The sequence below is a fragment of the Eulemur rufifrons genome, chromosome 7, assembly GCF_041146395.1.
Source record: "Eulemur rufifrons isolate Redbay chromosome 7, OSU_ERuf_1, whole genome shotgun sequence".
NCBI classification, from domain to species: domain Eukaryota; kingdom Metazoa; phylum Chordata; class Mammalia; order Primates; family Lemuridae; genus Eulemur; species Eulemur rufifrons.
Window position 1 is genome coordinate 267,025,422 of NC_090989.1, and position 21,160 is coordinate 267,046,581.

The window sequence follows — 21,160 nt, forward strand, 5'->3', positions numbered from 1 at the left end:
CCAAAGGAGAGGCAATGGGGGAGTGGACAGTCACTCTCTCGCCAAAAGACAAGCAGAGTAGAAGGTCACCCAAAAGCTCTTTTTATCTCAGGTCTTTAGCTAGAAAGGCCTCTTAGAAGCATAAAAATTGCCAGCTGGGTGCAGTGGCTCACGCCTATAATCTCAACTACTCGGGAGGCTGAGGAGGGAAGATCACTTCAGGCAGGAGGATTGTTTGAGGCCAGGAGTTTGAGACCAGCCCAGGCACCATGGCAAGACCCCATCTCTAGAAATAACTAACTAACTAACTAAATAAATAATGAAAATTTAAAAATAAGTAAATAATATATTTTAAAAAAATGAAAGAAGCATAAAAATTAAAACAGTAAAGGAATGAAAAATATATTATTAAATAACAATGATTATCTTTGAGTGAAAGGATTATGGATGACTTCTATTTTATGTTTGCTTATCTGTATTTTCTGAATTTTCCAGAATGAACAGATATAAATTTTATAATCAGAAAAAAAGTATGTGCATATGTGTATGTATACATATGTATATGTGTATTTATATATATAAAATTATGATTTTTTTCTAAAAGATAGTATATGCTATATCAAGTGAGAAAGGAAAACACCAAAAACCTACACAGTGGGTGGGACAGCTCTCTGAATCCCACCCTGGATCAAATGCTTGACATGGAGAGCCGGGGGAAAAAAACGATGATAGGAAGCACCAACAGTTCAGACAAACAAGTGAAAAAAGCATTCAAGTTAGAAGCAGGAAAATAGCACCAAAGAGAGATGGCAATTTGACATAGGAAAAAGAACACAGTTGACTGGAAGTATGGTCCCAGGAGATTCTTTTATCCTTTCTGGGCCTCAGTTTGTCCCTTTGTAAAATAAGATTAAACTAGATCTCTAATAACCTTTCCAGTTTTAACCATTATCCCATGGTTTTATGTGGTAATATTAATCCTATCATAGACAAAAATAATTGCATTTACCAAATATTTATTGAGCACTTAACCATACCTTTCTGAGCTGTATTTAAAGGCAGAAAACTGTATCCAGGGATGAAAAGACCTTGCATATCTCCCTTTAAAAGGAGAGATCACAGGGAAAAGACTGTTAAGTGAGAAGTTGATCAAAAGAAGAGCCAAGGCCTAAAAAGTTTCACTGAGATAAAGGTGACCAAGTGAAGCATGTGGTACTTGGTACCCTAGAGTAGCCATCAAGAACAGTAATACTCAGCCCAGAAGATTCCCTCAAACAGATCTGTGTGAAGCATGGTGTTTAGAACATAGTGGGTATTTGGCAGATGTAAGTGGTGATTACTGTTATTATTATTACTACTACTGTTTCTGCTGTTATAAATAGAGCATGGACCAGGGTCAATGCACCGTGCCAGACATCTTTGGGGTTTATCAACACAAAAACATTTAGGTAGATAAATGAGCTGATTCAGGGGTTGGAAAACTATGATCTATGGGCCAAACTGACCTACTGCCTGTTTTTATAAATAAAGTTTTATTGATGTGCGTGTACACACACACACACACACACACACACCAGTGATACTTAACATGAGAGTCAAATGCTGAACACTTTATTAAAAACAAAGGTGTCCAGCTCCTACCTCCAGAGATTGTAACAAAAGAAATCACTGACAAGAGCAGTGATTCCTGAAGCTTTTTAAACATCTAGATTCAGACTTTGGCTAGATATGCTAAATTAGAATCTGTAGAGGTGGGGCTTAAGAATATTTGGTTTTCATTCTGAAATAAAAGTAGAAGGAGGAGAAATAGTAAACAGTGCACTTAGTGGGGAGGGGAGTACCACTCAACAATAGCAATGTCACAGGCTGTGATCTTGACATGGGCATTAGGAGTCAGCTACATATACAAGGGATGGTGTAAAGGAGCAGTGGAAATAGAACAGGGTCAGGACTGGACAGGGCTGTGCAGGGCTACACATCGCTTATCTGAGGATAAGGGGTCAAAGCCAGTACTTGCCTGGATACTATGGCTAAGGGAACACAAAGATTAGCATAAAATATTTAATATAAGTAAGGAATCCCCAACATCACCAGAATATAAGACAGTGAGTAAACTTCACAAGGTATAAAGTGCATTCCCTTCAATTCTTCACACTTTCAAGGAAAACACAAATACAAAATACAAACTATTTCTTAAACCTGTGAGAAAACAGCAGATGAAAGGTTCAAGATCTCCTATGGCAGCCCAAACAAGAAGGAATCCACTCTGGATAAACAGTGTCACTGGAGCAAGGAGAGAAGGAGTGGGCTTCAGAATCACTAGACCCACTAGAGTCTTCTTTACTCTACTGCAGGAACAGTTTAAAATTCCTAATTCCAAAGGGACTGACGTCAAACAGTAGTACTTTAAAATGCTTTGGTAGACACAGATGAAGGAACAAACTGAACACAGATAAAGGAACAAACTAAACAACTTTAACCTACACATTTGTTATCTGGCATTAACAGAAATTTTCTGTTTATTTTGAAAACAGAATAAATTTAATTTCTAATAAGCTGCGTAATTCTTACCCTAATCAAATTACTGAGATCAGTAATTGTTTTTGAGTCAACTTACTGCAAAGCGTATTATAAAACAGAAATGTGGATGATGGACATATGAAAAACCTGTTGCGAGATTTCTAGTTCTTTTCCCAACGATGGCAGAAATTCTGCTGGAAAGCTGATTGGTAAGTATGTAGATGGGGCCTCTCCTTAGCTCCACCCATCCTGACCTGGGCTTTTCTCTCCCCAGTTACTTTACCTTCTCTTGTTCAGCATGCAATACTCTTGCCTGTATGTTTTCTGTGGCTGTCTGAAGTGAGTTGTTCCTCTTCTCCATCATCAGGTTACTCTGCTCAACATACCTACGCAAGAAACAGAGAAAAAGATAACATGTATCAAGCACGGAATGAATGCCAGGCACAACCCAATGCCCATTCAGTTCTCCGCATTGCTCTATACCTTTATCAAAAGTAATCTGAAAGCAGTGCTTTCCTTAGAGCTGTAGTAATCCAGTTTGGAGGCAGGAACCTGGGCCAGAGGAGAGGAATTTGAAGGGTGTGTGGTAACGGGGAATGAGGCAGGAAAGAGACAGGAGTAAGAAAGCGGCAAGAAGGAGGAGAGTACAAGAGAAAGCCACTCCCCCAACCCTGCCATGTGGGAGATGAAACATCAGAGAGGAGAAATACAGGAGAATAATTTTTTAAAGTGAAATGCTGTGTTGTGACAAGTTCCACTGACTCCCTCTTATCTTCAGAAGAATCTACAAAAATTACAAAATCCTTGGGTTTTATATGAGAATCAGTGAAGTTTTGGCTAAGTTCTGGTTGATAAAATAGAGTCAGCCCACACAGAAGAAAGAAGAGTTGACACCAGAATTTTCTAAGTGTTAATACCAATTTTACAGATAAGGAAAGTGGGGCCAGCAGGAATAAATAAAATGCCCAAAGCCACACAATGACTGAGGGGCAGAGCAGGAGTCAAGCACAGGTCTGCCTTACATCACAGCCTACTGAGCTCTTTCTATCAAAATGCCTCTCAGAAAACAGGCAATAATTCACATGGCAGGTAGAAACAGAAATAGCAGAAATGTGTCCTGCCCTAAATAAACACGTGTATGTAACTTGTCCATCCCAGCCAGGCCCCATACCTGTCATTACCTCTGATTTCTTTCAATTAGTTCGCTAATCTTGTCATTCTGCTCTTCTATCCGACCGCTCTTTTCAAGGATCTCTTGCTTTAATCTTTCATTTTCCTAAAGTCAAAATATATGATGTGCAATTTAAATGTCTTAAGAGAAAAGTGTCAGATAAAAGGGAATAAACTTGAACTGACAGGCAACATTGTTAATATATTTTGAGACAAAAAACTAGAACTATTTCCACATAGATAGACTAATTAAAACAATACATCAAATTATACTTGATGGATACAAATCACTAGGTCCATTGGATTGAGTATATAAATAGCTATAAAATGAAGTGAAATTCTGAAGTATGGTCAAAAAGCAATGTTTCCTTCTGACTATGTAGTGATAAGTCACTTGGACCAAATTAAGCCATAATGAATTTGCCAGAATTTTTTTTTAACTCAGTGTAGCATTTATCACGTGCTATTTCTGGGTTGGAGGTATTAAAGGGTAGTATATCTGGGAAGAGAACATGGGCAAGACTTGAGGCTGAGTGCTCTGTCCGCGATCACCCTCACCTGAATGATTCGCTGGATGTTGCTCATAATCATGCTTGTTTCCATTGTAACTGACACGCTAGGAATGAGCATGGAATTACCAGCACTGTGTTTCTGTAACTCTTCAACCTACAAAAAGGATGCCAGAAAGACCTTGTGAGAAAGTTTAAAATGAAGAAATACAATTTAGCCAAGATCTGACCACTTTTTTAAGGGGGTTAATGAGTTTCTGAGATAATCACCAAATGTAAGCTAGAGTTTTCTCCTACTAACTGGATCCCAAAATAATTATAGCTATCCTTCTAGGGAAATCACTACTAACTACTATGAATATAGGAAACCAAAGAAGAGTTTACCTATAGCTCTAGCTGCTCCCTGTTTACATATACCCTGTTTATAACCCCACTCTCAACACGGCCCCAACCCTGACTCAGTCACCTTTGTCATGAGATGATCCATTTTATCAGCCACTTTGCTGACTGCCATTCGAATTTCCGTGTTATGTTGCCGGGCTTCAGTCATGAGAAATGAAGCCATATCACCCGATCCTAAACAGACATAAGCCAAAAGGAAACTTATAAAACTAGAGCAGAGGAAACTGTGTGAGGAAAAGCTGATAGCTCTTTTAGCAGAGGAAAGAAAGAAATGAACTCTTGCATATACCAGGAAGTGCTAGAAGTGATTTCACACAGTCAGGAAGAGATGTAGAGGGGACAGTGAAGGTAAAATGGCTCCAAAGTGAACAATAACTAAGCTATATTCCTGCAAAATGCATGGAGGGCTACAGTCTGGTCCAAGAGCACAAGAATGCCCACTTGGCACTGCCACAGCACTGGCAGCTCGAATTGCTTCCCCATTCATCCAACTGCATGCCAGGCATTGTACTAGGTACCAGGGATACAATAATGAATAAAAGATGGTTCCTGCCCTTGGTGAGTTCTCAGTCTGGTGGGAAGACTGACATGTAAACAACTCATTACAACAGAGTGTTTTAAGTGCAAAAGTGGACCTTGTACTAGGTACAAAAGTAGCACAGAGAAAAGCAAGATTAACTCTTTGGCAATACACATACACAGTTGAGTCTGTGAGAGGAGAGGATGGAGGGATAGGTAACAGGGAAGGCTTCAGAGAGATGATGACAGTTTTGATGGATAAAAAAGTGTTTCACAGATGGAGAAGGGGAGAGCTTCTAGACAAAGGCTGCATCCAGGGACCCCTGACCACTCTAGAACCACAAATTATGTTGTAGGACATATTAGCTTCTTCCTACCACTGTCTTATACCAAAGGTGATCACTAAGCAAAAGACAAACAGCTGAACAAGACAGGATTCCATCACAGCAGTTTATATTTTATTTTGTCATGTTTTTTTTACATAAGACACACTTGTACACACATGCACAATATCTGAAAAGTCACCCAAGTAACTGTTTTTTTTTTTTTTTGAGACAGAGTCTCACTCTGTTGCCCAGGCTAGAGTGAGTGCCGTGGCGTCAGCCTAGCTCACAGCAACCTCAAACTCCTGAGCTCAAGCGATCCTCCTGTCTCAGCCTCCCGAGTAGCTGGGACTACAGGCATGCGCCACCATGCCCGGCTAATTTTTTCTATATATATATTTTTAGCTGTCCATATAATTTCTTTCTATTTTTAGTAGAGATGGGGTCTCGCTCTTGCTCAGGCTGGTCTCGAACTCCTGAGCTCAAACGATCCGCCCACCTCGGCCTCCCAGAGTGCTAGGATTACAGGCGTGAGCCACCGCGCCCGGCCCCAAGTAACTGTTAACAATGGTTTCCCATGGCCAGCGGGGCTTAATGATGGGAAGGACAGTAACTTTTCACTTTCTACTCTTTTGTATTGTCTGATATTTTAATAAAAGCATATTATTTTCATAATTTAAAAATTTTTAAAAAGTAGCTTTCATTTGAGATATTGAACACCATAGTCTTCATGCTTTTTCCAAATTTCCTCTAATGTTTTGCTCTTTTACTATTTTCTACAAACTCTAGCCATTCTGACAGAGGAATTAAAAGAGCTGGTAGGAGAAAATGCAAGAAACAAAACACAGAAAGTAGGTACATGGGGACTTTGGAGGATGATGGAAATGTTCTAAAATAGGACAAATTCTCTAAAACATCTTTGAATTGCACACTTAAAATGAATGAATTATAGGGAATATCAAAAAAGCTGTTAAAAAAATAGAAGAAATAACAGGTAGAGAGCTGTTGGAGTAAAAATGAAAACGAAATGGGAAGGAGAGCACAGCAAGAGTGGAAGATGAGAAACAGAGGGACTCGCTCCCTACCTTGAAATTGGGGAGGCTGGGAGAGCGCTGCCGGGTACAAGGGCCGAACAGGCTGCAGCTGGGAGTTGACGGCTGATGCCTGGGGATAGGCGTAGGCTTGCAGACCTGCATAGGGCTGAGAAAGTGCCAAGTTACCACTCCTTTATAAAATATTCAGGGCTCTCTTTTTTGCTTATAGTTTTCTTCAGTGGAATATAGTGGGTAAGCTGGGAGGAGCCTCAAACTCATTGAAGCTGGAGATGAGCGAGATCAGGGTTTGGCAGTGGGTAAGATCCTCAGCAAGGGAGTTATCTATGTAACCCAGCGGAACTCAGTCACCGAAGTCCTACTCAGAAAATGAGTGAAGGGTATCTTGGGTCACTAGCCAGTCCTCTAGAGATATGATTTAATTAAGTAGGAATTAAGTTCCTGCTATCAGGCCTCTTGTCTAAGAAATTTTAAAACCAATTATACTGTTAGATTTCCATTGAGTTAGAAGACAAAGTATTCACTGAGATTCTAAACCAAATCTGCCAGTTTGCAAAGAATGCCTCTTCCATGCTAGAGTCTGATGCTTATCTGTGCGACCAAGGGCTCTCATTTTCCTCTGAGCCTCAGTCACCTTAACTGTAAAATGAAGGTATAATAATATCACTTCATAGGGCTGCTGTGTGGACTAAATGAAGCAATATAGGTAAAGTTCTTAATAGCTGGTAAGTTATGTGCTTGGCAGATAAAAGGATGGCTATTCTTCCTTGAAATAAGGAAATCTAGCTCATTTTCAGGGACAGATATAACTATCCATCCATTAAAAAAAGTCTTAGTGTATAGGATAGTTATTCTCCACGGAGGGGTAGAGGGGTAAGTAGAAAGAGGGCAATAATAGGACTTATGTCAGTTTTGATACTCCCCATCCTAATGGGGCACAGCCTAACCACCATCACTCCCACCTCTCCCTTAAGAATTACCAAGGGGCTGGGTGCGGAGGCTCACACCGATGATCCCAGAACTTTGGGAGGCCAAGGTGGGAAGATCACTTGAGCCCAGCCTGAGGAACATAGTGAGACCTTGTCTCTACAAAAAAAATTTTTAAATATCCAGGTGTAGTGGTACACCCTGTAGTCTCATCTACTCAGGAGGCTAAGGCAGAAGAATCACTTGAGCCCAGGAGTTCAAGGCTGCAGTGAGCTATGATCACACCATTGTACTCCAGCCGGGGTGACAGAGCAAGACCCTGTCTCTCAAAAAAAAAAAAAAAAAAAAAATCAGCGAGGAAGTGAATCCCTGTTATCATTGAGAGTGTGTTGAAGCAGAAGAAAGAGTTTACTACCCTGGCAAAGAGTCAGCAGAGGCAGATAGGCTGCTACCATTGCTTCTGTGATAACAGGAAGAAAACCTTCTTTAAAAAATCACTTTGGGAGGATAACTAGACAGCAGAGTCCAGCTTTATTTCCCATACAGTTCCATCCTAGACCCATAACCTGTCTGCTGAGTATAGTACAGAATGTTAGCCTGTCAACTTTTGATAGAAAAGAACACAGAAGACATGAATAGACACCTCTCAACTAGATATGTATGGAAAGAAAAGGAAACAAACATTGATTGGACCTTTACCATGTGCCAGGCCCAGGCCTTGTACCAGGTGCTTTGGTTGTTCTTGCCTTTAATCTCTACAACAACCTGTAAGGTAAGTAATACTTTGCCTGGTTTAGAGATGAGAAAGTGGTGATTCAGGAAGGGAAAAAAAATGACAAAACTCTGACTTTGGGGAACTGCTACTGTATGAATTGTGCAAGAAGAAGAAAGGCAACTGACTGGAACTATAAGAAATTATAACATATAATTGATATGGTTTTAAAATGTTACCTGAAAGGACTGGGCATTTCCAGATACAGCTGAGTGGGAATCGAGAGATGCAACTTGCATTAAGGCAGCAGAAGGTGCTTGGAGCCCAGAAACAGGTGGCTGAGGTGCTAAGATAAAGCAAGATGTTTTCACTGTTATCCATCCCTGCTTCTTGGTATGAGTCTGGGCCAGCACCTACATACCATCATGCTTCAGACTCTACCACTTTCCTCACCTAGTCTCCTAAAACCAGCTCTACTGGCATCTCAGCAATGTGGGCCACTGCAAGGAAACTGGGTGTTCTCATGTGCTTCTGACTCAGCCAGCCCTATGATCCCACCAGCTGACAGGAAGCACAGAATAACACGCAGGGAGATGTCTCAATAGCTGAGTGCAGACTTCCAAAACTGACAACGCAACACAGCAGAAATCACAACAAGCAGGTCAAATATATCTCCAGGTCTGAAAACGCCCTACCCAGGGACTAACTGACAAGTTTTTTACATTTCTAGTCCCGTCTTCAGTACTAAAACCATGTAGCCTGACAATTTAAGGAACAGTGATGATAATCTTGGTGCTGACCCAAATCAAGGCACAGAGCTCAGAGAGGTTTCTTACCCTGCGAGGTCATCTGTGGTAACACTGGATGGGCTGGCTGAAGAGAGGGCTGGACGGACGGAGTCACCATGGGCTGACCAACTCCTCGCAGAGCATTCACCTCCTGAAACAGGCAGGAAGGTTTGGGTTACTATGTATGAGTCCTTCACTGAAGACTGAGGCTGACTGCCTCAAACTTGCTTCCAAAATAGGGTTTCTAGCCAAAGAAGAAGAAGAAAAGGCAAGCAAGAAACGAAACCCAAGAGTTTGGAGTGTGGGTTGTGGGGAGAAAGCACTCTACTATGCCCTTCTCCCTGTAAATCATATCAAATAATTAAACATAGTTCATTTGTACAAATATCCTAAATTGTTGATGTTTTATTTTCTGAAGCAGGTAAACTAACTGCTCTCTAGAATATATCATTTTCCAAACCAGTAGCTACCTTGAAACTGATCTAATCTGTTCCCACAAAAGAGGGGTCTCTTGCAAGGAATAATCCAGCCTCTTCACTTCTGCCAAATAATCTCCACAGGCCTCAAGGTACTCAATGGAAATCAGATAGAGTGGGATTCATTGTACCTCATAACATGCTTTATAGTTTTAGACTGTTTTCCCCCCATTCTTTCTTTTTACAAAATCAAAGCTATAACTCTAAATAAAGTTATTTTTAAATCTTCCAACTTCATACAGAAACAGAAAATCTTGAGACACAATATGTAGTGACTGTAATCTGCTATGCTATAGTTCAAGGGATGAAGTATCTTTGACATTCTTTTACTAATTTAGAACTTCCCCTTGTCCCATGATATTCTCTTCTGGAAAAGCATCCAAGTTTTAGATCATTACAGCTCTAAACCAACCTAAATGTCTAACAATAGAGTGAAAGAAATTATGATAAACTGATATATTAGAACACTGGGCTACCTTTAAACTAACAATGTTTTGCTTTATTTACTTATATTATATATGTTAACTAAATGTTTATGATATAAATTTAAGTTAAAAAGTGAGGTTACAAGGCTGGGCACAGTGGCTCACGCCTGTAATCCTAGCATTCTGGGAGGCCAAGGCGGGAGGATCACTTGAGCTCAGGAGTTTGTGACCAGCCTGAGCAAGAGCGAGACCCCATCTTTACTAAAAATAGAAAAAATTAGCCAGGTGTGGGTGGCGAGCACCTGTAGTCCCAGCTATTCGGGAGGCTGAGGCAGGAGGATTGCTTGAGCCCAGGCGTTTGAAGTTGCTGTGAACTAGGTCAATGCCACAGCACTCTAGCCCGGGCGACAGAGCAAGACTCTGTCTCAAAAAAATAAATAAATAAATAAAAATAAATAAATAAAATCAGGTTACAAAACAATATATAAAGAAGAACGCTCTTTTTGTGAAGTATATTTCTTCTTTATCTATAATTTTAAATTATTCTGTAATGAATAAATAGCATATAAAGTTTTTAATAAGAATATTATCTTATGCAAATTTCATTTCCAGACCAGATAAAAATTAATCCTATAACAATAAGCCTCAGAAATCCTACCTTCCTTTAAAATGTTAAATCCACTATACTTAGAGCTTTACCAGGAAGAAATAAACCAAAATTGTAAAATATATAAAGCCTATTTCAGAAAATTTTTCTCAAGAGCATCACCATTTCTTCATTTTACATGGAAGTGGAAGAATTTTAGAAATCGATCTTGGTTATGTATATCAATCCTATTGAGATAGGATGATTTTATTCAATAAGGAGCTAAGCATTGGAAAAAGAATTAAGTTAAAATTAAGTTACTTCATAGCACACACCAAATTCAAAATGAATTAAAAATTTAGATCTAAATATGAAATATTTTTTAAAATATATGATATTTGTAATATCTGAAAGTGGGAAGGCTTTCTAAGCAAAATGTCAAAAGCAAGAAACAAGGGGACAAAATTGATAGATTTGATTTCAATTCAATTCTTGAACTTTTAAATTAAACAAACAAAACCACCACATACAAAATCAAAAGACATAGCAGTTTGATCTTTAGTAATAGGCAACATCAGTGGGAAGATTAGCGTTTCCCAAAAGGATCTAAACATTCAATCAACTAATATAAATTGAACACCTGCTGTGAATTGGGCACCATGCTGCCTAAAGAATGATCTTTATGACAATAGAGATTCTAGTAAATGTACGGAACTGCTTCCATCTCTTAGGGGAAGTGCCAATCTCAGCAGAAACACATGTACCATCAGCAATCTGTATCATTTTGCCTACAAGCCCTTTACATGATTCCGGGCTAAAAGCAGAAAAAGTAATCATTTCAACCAAAAGAACAGAAAATGGCACCATCTGTACTATTCATTCTAATTCAGCCAAGGGGACATACTTCAATTTCTGAGTCATTGGAATCCAGCTGTGGTGGAAGGATGGGCAGCATGGGCTGGCCCATTTTAGCCATCCGAGAGATCAACTTGGCCTTGACTGTATCAGGACTCTACAAAGAGAGGAAAGTAAAAAAAATCACTGTGAGCAAGGTTCAATACCTTCAGGCAGTGTTATCCTTTTGGTTCTTACATCAAATCCTTCAACAAATCCCCCTACCATATCTATTTGAAACTATTTCCTCCAGAAAATGGGAGTTAAAGGTTTCTTACATAGAAGTATACATGGATCACAATTAGTAATAGCAGTAAAAATAATTCCCTACATGTTTGGAATTGATAAAGTGGTTTCATATGTATTACCTCATTTCAATCAAGTCTCCCAACCAGGCATAATAATTCTCATTTTACATATAAAAAACTAAGGTAGAGAGATTAAGGAGGGAGGCATTTTAGATGATAGTACACTCTCAAAAGCCTGAAGCAATTCAGTAGATAGATATTCAGAAGAGATTTGTGGGAAGAAGGAAACAGGAAATCTTTGTTCAGGTTCATGTAATTCTAACTTGCCATTGACTACACACTAGACCTTGTGCTAGAAGCTTCTGTATCCATTAACTAGTCCAAAGTGTAGTTTCAGAATGGAGAGTACATATACCTGAAGATGCAGAGATGATCTGTTCAGTGTAGAAAGAAATGACCATACCCTCCATTTGAATTATTTTTAAGCTACAAACGTAAGACATTAAGTTTGTTTACAGGGATTGGTAGTGCTTTATGTATATAATTTATCAATAGACGTATATTGGAAGTGCGTGCTCATTTTTTCTTAACTAATGGAGGTATATAATCAAAAAAAGTTGGATACATCAAGAAAGGTCTTGTTATACAAACCATATACACAATGGAATATCTTGATCTACAAATTATAACAAGAATGAGGAAGCTGTCTATATACTAACATGAAAGACATTATGCTTTATATGTATTATATGGAAAAAGTAAGGTGCATAATAAACATATAGCATGCTATTTTTTGTGTGTAAAAAAAAGGAGGAGTAAAATATACATTCCTATCTGTGTGCACCTGCATAAAGAAACATTGAAAGAATCTGAAAGAATACATAAGAAACTAATAAAAGCAGTTACCTAAGGGGTGTGAGATGGACTAGGTAAGATGGGGACAGGAATAGGAGTGAGTCCTCACAATGTAGATCTTGTTATATTGTTTTGACAATTGTGCCATATGAATGTAATTACCTATTCAAAACAGAAAATAAAAACTTAAATAGAAAAAGAAAAAGAAAGATAGTTAATTTTATCTTATGTGGATTTTGCCTCAATTTAAAAACACAAAATTGTTTTAAAAAAAAAAAAAAGAGAGAGAGACAGAGAAAGAGAAAAGAAAAAGAAAAAAGTTGGAGATCACCAGGCTACCAGAAGTTACTGAGGCTTAGAAACACGTGACAAGAGTAGTTATGACTAGAGAATACAATGGAACCAATACTGGACAATTTTTGTGGCTACTCAAAGATCTGAGATTATTTTTTCAATTTTCTTCTGATCCTTTGGTTTAATCTTCTGAGTTTAGGAGATCACTTTTTACACATATCAGATCAATTATTTGCTTAATAATTCTTGCTTTGGGCTGAATATAAACAAGTAAACTAGAGTTGGAGAGATATTAAGCATCAATTTCAACCCATGCACCTATTCTGTTTCCCAGTGTGGTAGGTGAAGGCCACAGGGCATATGCTACAAACTCAGAAGCCTTCACAGACAAGGCAGCGCAGCAGCAAACTACCACATCCATCCTTCCTTAAGGCATTCAAATTCAAATTTTACTAAAAAAGGTATGCTGGCACTCTCATCTTAGAGATGGGAAACAAAGAGGCCCAGTGACCTGCTCAAAGTCAATTAGTTGGTAAATTAGTACCAAATTCCTCTGAGAGAATGAAAGTGTAAAGATATGTAGTATTAGCAGTAATTACGATAATAACAAGAGCTAATGTTTATTGAGCTCTTACAATACGCTAGACACTATACTAAAAACTCCATGGGCATCATTTTATTTAAAAGTCATGGCCTGAGCCAGGCAAGGTGGCTCACACCTGTAATCCTAGCACTCTGGGAGGCCAAGGTGGGAAGATCGCTTGAGAGCAAGAATATGAGACCAGCCTGAGCAAGAGCAAGACCCCATCTCTACTAAAAAAAAAAAAAAGAAAAGAAAAGAAAAAAAAAGAAAAAATTAGCCAGGCTTGGTGGCACGTGCCTGTAGTCCCAGCTACTCAGGAGGCTGAGGCAGGAGGATCACTTGAGCCCAGGAGTTTGAGGTTGCTGTGAACTAGGCTGCTGCCACGGTACTCTAGCCCAGGCAACAGAGCGAGACTCTGTCTCAAAAAAAAAAAAAAAAAAAAAAAAAAAGTCATAAAATCTCTTAGAGATAGGCAATGTCTCCATTTTATAGATGAGGAAATAAACCTTAGGTTTAGGGAAGTTACTCAAGGTCACAGAAAGTAAGTACCAGAGAGAGTCTAGGATTAACCACTAACATATTCCTCTTTGAATAAATAATATTTCTAAAATTGAAATGTACTTTAACTGAAAGGTTCCTCCCCCAATCTAACACTATCCTCCTAATAATAATCCTAGCTACCACTTATTAAAGATATATGCATAGCTCTGAGCGCAAAGCTTTACAAATATCTCTAATCTTCACAGGAAGATGTATAAGGGGGCTGTGAGAATTATTTCCATTTTAATAATGAAGAAGCTAAGGATCAGAGAAGTTAGATAATTTCCTCAAAGACACATGTTTATTAAGAATCAAGATTTGAACCCAAGTCTGGCTATGAAGAAGCCAGGCTAACTTACACTGACTCCTAAGTAAGAGGAAATGAATAAAGTACTCAACTTTTTTTTTTTTTTTGGTCTAACCTTCTATATGCTAGGCACTGGAAACCTCAGCACACTCGGGAAGAGGGAGATAGACTCTTATACTTACTGTATTCATCATAAGCTGTTCACTGAGGGAGTTAGATTTGGTACGAAGAGCTGGTTCCCTGAAAGCAAATAAGATATACTCTGAGATAAAAATAAAATCCATAATCACAAGTCCAGGTTATACTAGATAAACAAATTGTTTTTTAAAATGTTTGTCAACTTAGGCCGGGCGCGGTGGCTCACGCCTGTAATCCTAGCACTCTGGGAGGCCAAGGCGGGAGGATCACTTGAGCTCAGGAGTTTGTGACCAGCCTGAGCAAGAGCGAGACCCCGTCTCTACTAAAAATAGAAAAAAATTATATGGACAACCAAAAATATATATATAGAAAAATTAGCCGGGCATAGTGGCGCATGCCTGTAGTCCCAGCTACTCGGGAGGCTGAGGCAGGAGGATCGCTTGAGCCCAGGAGTTTGAGGTTGCTGTGAGCTAGGCTGACGCCACGGCACTCACTCTAGCCTGGGCAACAAAGTGAGAGACTCTGTCTCAAAAAAAAAAAAAAAAAATGTTTGTCAACTTAATGGCTGTAAAACAGAATTTCCACTTTAGTTTGTGTAATATTTGAATGCTAGTGAAGATGAACGACTTTCCATCCAAATGCTTATTATTTATTATACATTTTACATGGGTACATATTTTGTATTTATGCCCTTTGCTCAATCAATTTCCTTCTAGAGTTCTGCAGATATTCTTATCTGAGTTGGTGCTTTTATAGACCATGAATATTAATGCTTTGTCAGAAAAATCTGATGCAAATATTTTCCCAATCTCCCTGATTCCATTTTTTCCAGTTATTTAAAATTATTTTTATTTTTAATATCCCTATTTCTGAACCCCTTCAAGAATCATTCTTATGAATAACAGAAGTACTTGATACAACCCCAGTACCTTACCCTGATTTGAAAGGCACCGATGTGGGTGGTGACACAACAGTATCAGCAGAGAGGTTGTCAGCACCAGGTATGGGAGAAGGAGCCGCAGAATCCCGGGAACTAACACTGTGCCCATCAGAGCCAGAATCTCTGACAAACTTCACCTAGGGAAAGAGCCACCACAGGTAGAACAGGCTACAAATATCCTTCCTCCTCCTTTCATTTCACTTGTTCTCTATTACATAAGTCATTATCAGTTCATGGTAGGCAAATCAGAAAATGTAACTAGGCAAAAGGATAAAAGTAATAATCACCTGCAACTCAACTACCATTATTATCACCTGTGTATATGTATACATGTTTTTTTATAAAACTGGACCATACTGTTTTTTAACCTGTTTTGCTCACTCACTGACATGTTAATGTATTTCCAAGTCACTAGATATTAATTTACAACATTATTTTTAACTACTGAAGAGTATGTATAGCTTCAAGGGTCAGCTTTTTAATGCTATGATCTATAGGAAAGTCTCCAAAGGATTTTAGGAACCAAAGTCATAAATACTCATGCTATTATAAAATATATTAATATTTCACCAATTCCTCACTGTTGTACATTTAGCTCATTTTATCATAAACAATTCTTCTATGAATAGCTTTATATCTGTATCTTTGCATATAATCTTAAGTATTTCCAAAGTGTAAATTCCCAGAAGTTAAACTGTTGGATAAATTTTGAAGGCCAAGGCCGAGGTGGGAGGATTGCTTGACGTCAGGAGTTTGACACCAGCCTGACCAAGAGTGAGACCCCATGTCTACTAAAAATAGAAAAATTAGCCAGGCGTGGTGGCATGCACCTGTAATCCCAGCTACTTGGGAGGCTGAAGCAGGAAAATCACTTGAGCCCAGGAGTTCGAGGTTGCTGTGAGCTAGGCTGACACCATGGAACTCTAGCCCAGGTGACAGAGCCAGACTGTCTCAAAAAAAAAAAAAAAAAAAAGAAAAGAAAAAAGAAAATTTTGTCTTTTGTTTACAAAATACCACCAATCTTGGTAGATTCACACTGGTTTATTATCTATCAACAGCCATGATTTCTTCAAACTCAAAGGAAAATTCAGACAGAATACAATAGCTGTGGGAATGAAAAAAAGAAAAGAAAAAAGGCAGCTGAGATTGTGCCATGGAAAAAGGGCTAGAGTGGCCCAGCAGAGATAAGGGTGTCCAGTTAGAAAAGTGTCACTGAGAAGGAAGGCATATCCTTTCTCTGTGGCAGGAACAGCCACAATGAAGATGATCATAATATTCCTTATTTATATGGTATTTTATAGTTTATAGACACAAACACTATCACATTTGAACTTAGTAATCACAGTGTAAAGCAAATAGGGTCATTTGGGGGATAAGGAGTAGTATTAAGTTAATTAACTACAACTTGTTGCAGTTCTATTATAGAAATTATATATATTTATGATAATATTTTTAGATGGTACAAAAGACATAATGCTAAAAGGCAAAAGTTTCTGAATTCCATGTCCATTCTCCAGAAAAAAAAAAAAAAAAAAAAAAAAACACCTTTAATCGTGTCTTTTAAAGCTTCCAGAAATATCTATTAATATATGGGCATATATGTATCTTTTATGTGAGTATGTGTATACACATATATGTACATATGACTGTGTGTATATATACACAGACACATACACGAGATCATACTATCCTGTTCTGCAACTTGCTTCCTTCACGTAATAATGGATTTTGAATATTCTTTATGAGCTCCACAAAAGACCACTCTATGAAAAAACATAATTTAACCAGTCTCTTAATGGTGGACACTTAGGTTGTTGCCAGTTTTTTATGATCACAACATGGCAGAGGGAGGAAAATACATACATATATATTTTTGTATCCTTATATAAATATATCAATAGAATAAATTTGTAGCCATGGACTTACTAAGAAAAAAGGTATATACATTGGACAGAAGTCACTATTTTATAGACAAAATAAAAAGAAGCTCAGTGTGCAGAAGTGATTTACTCAACGTCATAACCTCTTCTAAACTCTGAATAGAGAGCCAGGAAGGACATAAACTTGTTCTTTTTTTAAAATTAATTTATTTTTTTATTGAGGTAATATACACATATATAATTTACATCTTTACCATTTTTAAGTGTATGGTTCATTGGCAATAAATACATTTTATTCCCCCTTTCTTGGTCTTTAGGTTCCAGGGCTATTGTTCTTTCCAACTATTCTGTTTCTACTTTTAAAATGAAATCTATGTCGTCAGAACCTGGTTTCCAAACATATTCATTTGTTTATTCACTCTACTTAACTAGCAAAGAGACAGAGGACTCATCAAACACAACACAGCAGTTTCACTCACCCGCCTGACCTCCACCTCGAACACCAGGATCGAGTCCGCTGCTTGAGTCCAGCCTATTACCCCTTCCGAGCCAGCAGCACAGGCTGGAGGGATGACAAGCAACCGCTTCCCTCCTTTTCTCATGCCCAGCATTCCATCCTCCCAGCTCTGTAGGAAGCAGAGATGGGAAACAGCTCATCAGACAAGAAGCTCCTCATAAGACAAGTACAGGAGCATCAAGTTTCACTTATCCACACCTTCAGGTTTAGTCAGTGCCTCCAGGGGTCAAGTTCAACTATCACCCCATGTATATAAGAATATCTAGAATACAGCATCTAAATCATGTAAAAGCTGGCATATGAAATATACTTTTCTTAGATGATGAGAGAAAATGGGGAGAATAAAAGAATCACAATAAGAAAGAAATAAAGGCTATCATTTATTAAGCACATTATTCCAGGTACTGTGCTACGTGCTTTACATGCATTATCTTGTTTAGTTCTCAAAATAACCTCACAAGGTTGACGGCATTATCCTCATTTCACAGATGAGAAAACCGAGGATGGTGGAGCTTAAGTAACTAGCCCAAGATCATACAGTTAGTAAGCTGTTGTTAAGCTAAGATTCAACACCAGATCTGCCTAGCTTCAAAGATCATGCCGTTAACTGTCATGATCTACAGGACAAAGTCTCCAAAGGATTCTGGGAAAAGCAGTCATAAACAAAGCAATGGAGAAAACCTTTTTTCCACCCAGATGAATGAGTACAGCACAATGCATCAGTATGTGATGCATACATGATACCCACATGTGTAAAATACTCTATTTTATAAGACACCTGTGCAGTTGATAAAGAAAAACAACTCAATGTGAACCCAGGTCCTCAGATTCCAATCCCAGTGCTCCTCCTGCTGTGTCCTCATAGTTGCCTCCCACGGGGACAGGGACATGTTGATTCAAAGCAATTCAGACAGATAAGAATCTACTCATCATGACACTTCTAGAAGAACAAGTTTCATCTTTTTCCTTGTTAGGGTACAGGAAGGATGTCATAACTCTCCCAGAGTCACAGGATGAAAAGAAAGGGTAGGGAATATAGGAAACATATGTACCCATCTTCATAGTGTCTCATAGATAAAAATCTCCCAAACGCAGATAATGTAACATGTTTTTCCCCTCCTATTTTTCAACCAAGCATTTCCAGACTCTCAGAAAATATATTCAGGTTAGAAAAATTCCACAAAATTGAATCTAAAGCCCACTGCAACTGATAAAGCCACACAAAAACACAGCCAAGCCTTTACCTTCATGACTTTTCCTGATCCTAATTTCAGGCGAAGCAGTTTATCTTTGTTAGCAGTGGAGTCAAAAACCTGCAATTTGATAAAAAGTAAATGAGGTCAGCCAATTTCAAAAATAATAAGAATCATTATGATATTCAACTAATTACATACAAGCACAGTGCTTCTGGAATAGGGAATACCAAATATACTAACAAAATAGTTTTAAAGGACCTGAAAAGATGAGACCACATCATGGCTAAAGGGTATTATCACATTATCTCTGAAACAATGATTTTCCAGGTTTTTAAAAAACATATCTCTACCACCATGTATTTACGCACTTTTCATCTATAAAGCATTCTTAAATAAATGATCTTATCTGATGTTGACACCAATCCTACCACGAAAGCAGAGTAAGGATCGTTAACCACCATTCACAAATAGGAAAAAAATAAAGAGCTTAACTGACTTGATCAAGGTCAAATTAGGATAAAATTGAGACTTAAATCCATGTTTTTTAAAAACTCATAGTCTAAAGATCTTTCTCTTATACTGTATTGCTTTTGAGGGCTTAATAATATTAAAACACAAAAAGCTCAACATATTTACAGCATCTACCATAAGAAAAACTGAGAAGGGTCTAAAAGTAACTTTTAAGACATAATCCCATAAGAATATATTGAAGTTTAAAACTGGTGTAAGAGGACAAGATGTACACATGAACAATTAGCAAAAATAGTCCTTGGGGTAGGAAAGGGTGGCATTGAGCAGATTTTACACATTAACATTTTATAATATGCCTCAAAAGCAGTTGTAATGACTAAAGCAGGGGTCCTAAAAAATTTCTATTTGACAATAGCAGCAATTCACAGTAATAATATCCTCACTGTGAATAGCCTTCATGCTATTTAAGTTATAAAAAAAACTTGCAGGGTACATTTTCTTACCTGGCCCAGCACATGATTCTGAAAGAGCCAGGCAGTATAGGCCACTTCCAACGAATCTCCTACTTCTACAGCAGGGCCCTCTGCCACAATGAGGTCCTGGGAGAGCACTGCATCCAGGGAAGAGGTGCTGTTGCATTTGGCAATGCACACCTACAAGACAAAATCCAGGCAGCATTAATTTTAGCCCAATAAGTACTCATTTTATTATTGCTACTGCTCTTTCCCAAACAGCTACATCCACTGAAGAAAACCAGATTACATGTTTAGAAGTAAACCATCCCAAAGTCAGTAATCTTGGTAGGAATCAATGTGCCTCAGAGTATGGTTTTGGAGTCAGAATGTTGGGTACAGATCCAGGCACTGCCACATATTAACTTTGTGAACTGGGCCAAATAACTGAATCTCTATGTACTCAAAAGTCCTCATTTGTAAAATGGAGATAAAAGCTTCACATTTCTCATATGGTGGTTATGAAAATCAAGTGAGCTAATTACAAGTAGAGTACTTGGCAACATACCTGGCAAATAATAACCACTCAGTAACTCAATAAGCACTCAATAACCATTAGCTATGATTACTATATTGATTTACTGTTTCAGTGTTTGGGAACCAATGGAAGAAAGGGGAACTTCTAAAAAATTTCAAAAGATACCTCTAAAGAAAATACACTAGAAAGAAGGCCCTTTAAAAATCATGTCATATTCCCAGAACTCACATCACTACTACCTACAGATTTGGATATATTATCTTAGTACAAATCTTAAACAAAGGAATCAGATACATCTTTGTGAAAAATTATTCTATAGTCCATATTTTAATATAGTACACATTAGAAATTTGCTACTCATTTTTTTTTAAAAAGTTTCATTATTACAATCAAATAAATGCTAACTAAAATAATGAGATATCATTTTTTACCAAGTGAATAAGAGTAAAAGAAAATAAGGATCATTCTAAATGCTGCCAAAGGTATGATGAGAAAATTGACATGGGTGTGAAATAGCACCATCTTTCTGGAAAGCAGCATGCCAAGGTGTATTCAGAACCTAAAAATATCTGGACTCTGACCCAGTCATTCACTTATATAGAAATAAAGCCTAAGGAAATATGAAGGGGGAAAAAGGATACAGACTTATATTTTTAAAAAGTGCTCACTACACTACCATTTACTGCAGAGACAGAAAATCTAAATGCCTAGAAGTAGGGAATGATTATATCTGGAATATCTGTCATAGACTGAATGTGCCTCTCCAAAATTCTTATGTTGAAATCCTAATTCCCAGTAAGATAGTATTAGGCGATGGGGCTTTTGGCGGGTAAGTAGTGAGGGTGGAGCCCTCATGAATGGGATTAGAGCTCTTATAAAGGAGAAAACCCAGAGAGCTCTCTTGCCCTCTTTCTGCTAT

General features: G+C 38.0%; 1 protein-coding gene across 1 annotated transcript in view; it reads right to left on the minus strand.

Moving 5' to 3' along the window:
• The window catches only part of FKBP15 (FKBP prolyl isomerase family member 15), a 52,635-nt gene that overhangs the window by 14,497 nt on the left and 16,978 nt on the right, over positions 1-21,160 (minus strand). The window contains exons 7-19 of the mRNA XM_069476681.1: positions 19,755-19,904; positions 18,829-18,897; positions 17,547-17,693; positions 15,182-15,324; positions 14,292-14,349; positions 11,293-11,400; positions 8,950-9,052; positions 8,353-8,459; positions 6,508-6,622; positions 4,645-4,754; positions 4,228-4,335; positions 3,681-3,775; positions 2,783-2,885 (exon numbers count right to left, since the gene is read on the minus strand). Coding sequence (XP_069332782.1) covers positions 2,783-2,885; positions 3,681-3,775; positions 4,228-4,335; positions 4,645-4,754; positions 6,508-6,622; positions 8,353-8,459; positions 8,950-9,052; positions 11,293-11,400; positions 14,292-14,349; positions 15,182-15,324; positions 17,547-17,693; positions 18,829-18,897; positions 19,755-19,904 — 1,416 coding nt within the window. The remainder of the gene's footprint in view (positions 1-2,782; positions 2,886-3,680; positions 3,776-4,227; positions 4,336-4,644; positions 4,755-6,507; positions 6,623-8,352; positions 8,460-8,949; positions 9,053-11,292; positions 11,401-14,291; positions 14,350-15,181; positions 15,325-17,546; positions 17,694-18,828; positions 18,898-19,754; positions 19,905-21,160) is intronic.